Source organism: Cibotium barometz, chromosome 1, assembly GCF_041138505.1.
Source record: "Cibotium barometz isolate CiBa-2024 chromosome 1, ASM4113850v1, whole genome shotgun sequence".
NCBI classification, from domain to species: Eukaryota; Viridiplantae; Streptophyta; class Polypodiopsida; order Cyatheales; family Cibotiaceae; genus Cibotium; species Cibotium barometz.
Genome location: NC_141046.1, coordinates 60,453,918 through 60,459,917, shown reverse-complemented (window position 1 = coordinate 60,459,917; position 6,000 = coordinate 60,453,918). Strand labels below are relative to the sequence as shown.

General features: G+C 44.7%; 1 protein-coding gene across 1 annotated transcript in view; it reads left to right on the top strand.

Moving 5' to 3' along the window:
* The first annotated feature begins 1,539 nt into the window (after positions 1 to 1,539).
* The window catches only part of LOC147642261 (E3 ubiquitin-protein ligase APD2-like), a 29,366-nt gene continuing 24,905 nt past the window's right edge, over positions 1,540 to 6,000 (top strand). The window contains exon 1 of the mRNA XM_086804506.1: positions 1,540 to 2,127. Coding sequence (XP_086660632.1) covers positions 1,917 to 2,127 — 211 coding nt within the window. The 5' untranslated portion in view covers positions 1,540 to 1,916. The remainder of the gene's footprint in view (positions 2,128 to 6,000) is intronic.

The following is a 6,000-nucleotide window of genomic DNA, read 5'->3' as shown; positions in this document are numbered from 1 at the left end:
TCCAAGCTATGCTTACCTTGGTCAAAGGTATGCTAATACTGAGAAAGGATAAGCATACCTTGGACCAAGATAAGAATACCTTGAAGAAAAGATAATTGTATCTTGGACTAAGATAAGCCTACCTTGGACCAAGATAAGGATAACTTTAAGAAAAGATAATCATACCTTGGACCATGATAAGCATACCTTGGACGAAGATAAGCATGCCTTGGACTATGATAAGCATACCTTAAAGAAAGGATAAGCACACCTTGGACCATGATAAGCATGAGAATTTGATATAACCTTTCTCTAAGGTATGCTTATCCCAGTCCGAGTGTACCTTTGGACTAGGAAATAATAGTTATAAAAACCCAAAATATGAGAAAAAGGTCAAGAAGAAAGAGCTTCCACATCTCCTAAAGATGCATAACAAAATTTATAATACCCGACTGTATCACAGAATTGGTAATACTTAATAAGAATCGTTAGAATTGGAGTAATGAATATGCCCTAATTTTGTTAGGTGTTTATGTGCATCAATGGTGTTGTCATTTGAAACAAGCAAATTGGTGTTATTAGTAGTCAATATAAGAATCCAAGTGACCAAACGTAGATGGTAGTAGTAGGGTGTGTGTGTGTGTGTGTGTGAGAGAGAGAGAGAGAGAGAGAGAGAGAGAGAGAGAGAGAGAGAGAGAGATTTGTGCAAGCATGTGTTATTGGTGGTGAGGACTTTATTACTTTATTTAATATTGCTTCCCTTTAATTGATGTGATATTGATTTCGTATAATTTTTACCTTTAGAAATTTTTGTGGGGTCCTTCCCTTTAATTGACGTGATATTGTTTTAGTATAATTTTAACCTTTAGAAATTTTTGTGGGGTCCATCTTGCGTGAAAGTCATGATACTCAAGTTGATATTTTCAACCAAATATAATTACAACATAGATACTCATAAAAAAGCAATACCATGACTGAGATGTTTTTTAATACAAAATTTCTTATGATGTTTAATCTCCATAAAAATAATGACCCAAATTTGAAGGCTTCCCTAGACCTAAACTTGAAGACCTAGAAATAACCTTTGACTTCATTCAAACATTTTTAAAAGAAATTTAGTTTAAATGGCCTTCTTTGATACCCAATTTTGTAGGCTGGCCTCTCGTGAAGCCTTCAATCAATCTCCCCTGCGATGACAAAGGTCCTTACAAACTAGGTAATTGAAGACTTCTCTCCAAACCCGCCAAATTAGGTTGGAATCCCCCCCTTACCCAAAAAAAAAACACTATAAGAAATTGGTACTTACCTCCACACATGCCATGGCCCATAGGATTCATTACCTAGATACATAGACTAACATGCAAAAGGATTAATTTGAAAAAAATTATTTCATGTCAAACATCTCAAATTTTGGAAAAGATTGTTTACTAAATTTCCAAATTCTGAACTGAAATTTAACCTTAACTTATCTAAAAAAACATCTCAAGGAATGTATTATATCAAAAGGGAATTTTCCAAAATTATTGATTTTCGAAGGCATTGTTTTTTATTTTTTTTTTCAAAATTTTGAAGTTTGCTCATTGAAACCTCCCCACCACGAGAAACCACACACTGCATTCAAGACGATCTCGTGATTTGCTGAGGAGCTTCTGGTCTCCAACAAAAGCCACGGCTTCTGATTCCTGACTTTCAGAGCAAAAGAAAATTGGGCATATTGAAAGGCACTTTCAGCAATCCCGCGTTTACCCACCACAATTTGAAGCTCGATTGCCACAAGGGGGGACTTCTTCCGGCAAGCAAAGATCCTTTTTATGCACACAGTTCAAGAAATTGGGCTCCAACCATACCCATCTCACTTTGGACCTAACGCATGTGGGCAGATGCAATTGGGTTCACAAGGAGGGCCTAGTAGGAAACGTTGAGCTGGGCTTGATGGTATGGAGCCAGCATCTGCACAGCCTCCTGAGGCCAGGGGCATCTGGATGCTGCCTTCTTCGGACGAGGAGGACGAGGGAGGGACTTCTGAGGAGGTCCTGCTTGTACCTGCTGGGTCCTTGCACATCAGTAGGCACCACTGGATGCGAAGGATTATGTCCATGATAGAAGAATACTTTGTTTGCTTCATCATGCCGGCTTTGTGTATGTGTGGTAAGCAGCAGCAACAGGTGCTCTGAGTGTGTGTGTGCGCTCGCGTGGTGTGTGTGTGTGAGAGAGAGAGCGAGAGAGAGAGAGAGAGAGAGCAGTGGGGCAAGGCAGAAACCACATTTTACGTATTGGGGTGAACTTTAACAACTGTAGACGTCCAGAACAGCTTTTGACATGCAAAGTAGTTAACTAGTGTGAAATGCCTTAAGCATCTTCTTGAAGGCTACTGGAAAACTTGAAGCAAGATTGTTTGTCTATACATCTATCAAGCCCTGAGTCCACCTAGATGGTATGTATACAACACTATAGTGACTCTTGGTCAGAATGCATTGATGTAGTGCTATTTGTCATGATATGTTTATCTGACAATGTGACAGGCTGGTAAAGTTACACAAGGGCATGAGATTTTCATCTTTTCAACATTTTGATAGTGTCCCGTGCTCATGCCCACTGAATAATCTCATGTATGACCTCTTTTGGGTGCTGAGCTTGCTGTCCAGTGTTGGGAGTTCACATTCCAAAGAAGCAAAGAGGGAAGCTTGACTCAAAGTCCCCCAGAAGCTTGTATTTGTGGGAAATAACTCTCTTTCCAAAGGATAGAGGTTGTATGACCCGGAGTGTAATGAGGTTGTTGTCAGCAGAGATGTTGTTTTTGATGAGCATGTTCTTGCTTCCACTGTTGATGAGCCGCCACTTCTTGGAGACCCAGATGAGTCTGATGATGATTCCTAGTCTATTGTTCTAGCTGGATAGCCTTAGTGAGTTGTAGAGGTTGAGCCCGCGGCTGGAGATGAGCCCCCACAGCAGCATGAGGCTCTGCGTTCTGTTCGAGTACCTAGGTGGTTGTTAGACACCCTTCGAGAGTCAGGTGTTACGGAGCTTCCGTTTGAGTGGACCACAGAGGACGGACCTCGAAGATCGCAGAGTTTGTGACAAAAGTCATTCAGCGGAGCTCTTACAGCAGGTAAACTATGCTTTAATGTCTCGTATCATGCGGGACAAAGAGCGCACTTCCTCAAAGGAAGCCCTTTCTCAGGATACTTGGAGAAAAGCCATGCAAGTGGAACCGGATGCCATAGAGAAAAATAAAACTTGGGAGTTGGTTCCAAGGCCGTCAAAACGGTCAGTCATTGGTGTCAAGTGGGTCTTTAAGACCAAGTATACGTCAGATGGGTCGGTGGACAAACACAAAGCTAGACTTGTGGCTAAGGGTTATGCTCAGTGGCTTGGCATCGACTATGAGGATACCTTTGCACCGACAATGAGGATGACTACAATTCGGACCGTTCTTACCCTTGCCTCTTCTCAGTGGTGGCCCGTATACCAAATGGATGTCAAATCTGCGTTCCTTAATGGTGACTTGCAGGAGGAGGTGTATGTTGAGCAGCCTCCGGGCTTTGAGGTTCTAGGATCAAAGGGGATGGTTTATAGGTTGCGGAAGGCCTTGTATGGTCTTAAGCAGGCTCCCAGGGCTTGGAATCAGAAGATTGATTCCTTCTTTCTACGGACCGGATTTCAGAGATCAGTCGTAGATCCTAACTTGTATCTCTTTCAGGAACGCGGTTTGGTCACGTCGATCATCCTTTATGTGGATGACCTCATTCTCATTGGTGGTCATGTGGAGCACATTGCAATGACGAAGGCTGCCTTGTCAAAGGAGTTTGAGATGACCGACTTAGGCTTACACCACTTCTTCTTGGGATTGGAGATCTAGCACACCCAAAGGGGGTTCTTTGTCTCTCAGCAGCGGTATGTTCATGAGTTGCTTGAGGCCTTTGGGATGGAGAACTGCAAGCCTATCACGTCACCGATGGACCCGAACACGAAGCTTACAGTGAATGATCCTTGTGAGCCTGTTGATGCCTCTCTGGATCGGAAGCTAGTTGGTTCATTGATGTGGTTGCTGAATACCAGATTGGACTTGAGCTTTCTTCATGCAGACGCCTTTGAAGTCTCATTGGGACGCAGGATTGCGGATCTTGTGGTAATTGCAAGGTACGAAGGGTCTTGGACTCTTCTACGACACTGGAGGGGAAACAAAGGACCGAGTCCGACTCCAAGGATGGAGTGACTCAGATTGGGGAGGAGATCCAGACACGAGGAGATCTACATCAGGCTACGGATTTACCCTCAGCTCAGGAGCTATATCATGGAGCAGCAAGAGGCAGCCAACTATTGCCTTGTCATCTATAGAGGCAGAGTACCGGGCTACTTGTGGTGCTGCTTGCGAGGTCGTGTGGCTGCGGAGGTTGCTTGGCGAGATTGGGTTTCCACAGACGGAGCCCATGATCATCTAGTGCGATAACCAGAGCTGTATCACTATTACTCGGAACGTGGTCTTCCATGCCTGGACCAAGCACATAGACATAGAGATACAATATCGCTTTGTTCGTGTGAGAAGATTTTGGCTGGTGACATCTTGCTTGTTTATTGTTCGACAGAGGAATGCGGCGGACCTCTTCACGAAGTCTCTACCTTAGGCTATGCTCTGGTAGCACTCCAGCTCACTGGGGTTGGTTCCACAACCAGGAGTTAAGAGGGGGTGTTAGTAGTCATCTCCTGTCTGTACATTACACCGGGGCCTCTATTGTGGGTGTGCCTGCCCAATTATGGTGTTCCTCATTTTTCCTCACTTTCCATGTATTTTTTCCATTTTTTCTAGGCGTGGGAGGGCTATTGGCTGTCATCTTCTGCTGGCCGACTGGTGGAGTTGCTACCCGACCTGATCCAATACTGGCTGACTGTGTTTTTTTGCTGGTCGTGGACATCTGGGTGTTGTCGGCCTGTTTTGGGTTGACCGACTAGCAGCATGGGGTTATATAAAATGGCCCTTGCCCCTACACTTGTCATTGTACCATTCCAGGGTTTTTCTACTGTGTATATACAGAGTTTATACAACTTCTCTCTCCCTCTCTCATCTGTGTTTTGCTCTCTACAGCAGTTGTCTTCATTTCCGCTGTGCATTCTGACAAACCGAGTGGATACCATACTCCGGGGTAGCTCTCAAGTGCTAGTTGTCTCGAGGACTTAAGGTTAAGCCTCGGGTTCCTATGGGTATCCATGTGACTGATGCGATGGAGGTATGTGATTGTTTGGAAGAGTGCATCCACTACCATTGGGTCTGTAGCAAACTTTGCTTGGATAATCTGGTGTGGGACTGATGGTTTTCTGCGGATCATACGGGAGAACATCATGACTTGGGACCTCTCAACTTGTTGCCAATCCTCATCGGATAAATCTGGCCCCAGAAGGCTGCTCCACACATCAAGGTTGGTGTGATGAGGGTGTGAGAAAGACAACCCTCCCTCCTGGGCTCCTAGAAATGTGTCTGGAAGCACTGCCACTCAAGTAAGCTCAAGGCTGCATATCCCCGTGTCACTCCGGCATGTGTTGCGGGATTGGTGAAACGTGGGCTAGTGAAATTGACACCAAGGTAGACATAGGATGAGACAGTTTCTAGAGGCTCCCCTTTGTGAAGCTCAATCTGGATGTGAAGGGGCGGGAGGTATTGACGACCGTTACCTTGGTTTTACCAAGGTTAACAGCGAGGTCTCGCTCAGTGCAAAAATCTTGTAAGGCATCCAAATGTCTTTGAAGCCTCTCGGCTGAATCTGAAAGGACGACGATGTCATCTGCATAAAGTAGTAGGGGGATCGATATGCTTGCCAGTGTGGGACCAGCCCCGTCTAATCTGTCAGTGAAGCCCGATATCTCATCAATGTAGAGGCTAAAAAGAGTGGGTGATAGAGGGCAGCCCTGTTTCACCCCAATAATGCTGGAAATCTCCTGCGATGTACCTTCTGAGACTCTCTTGGCCGGTGACGGACTCATAAAGGGCGATGATGCTCCAAACCATGTCAAATGGGACTCCTATCT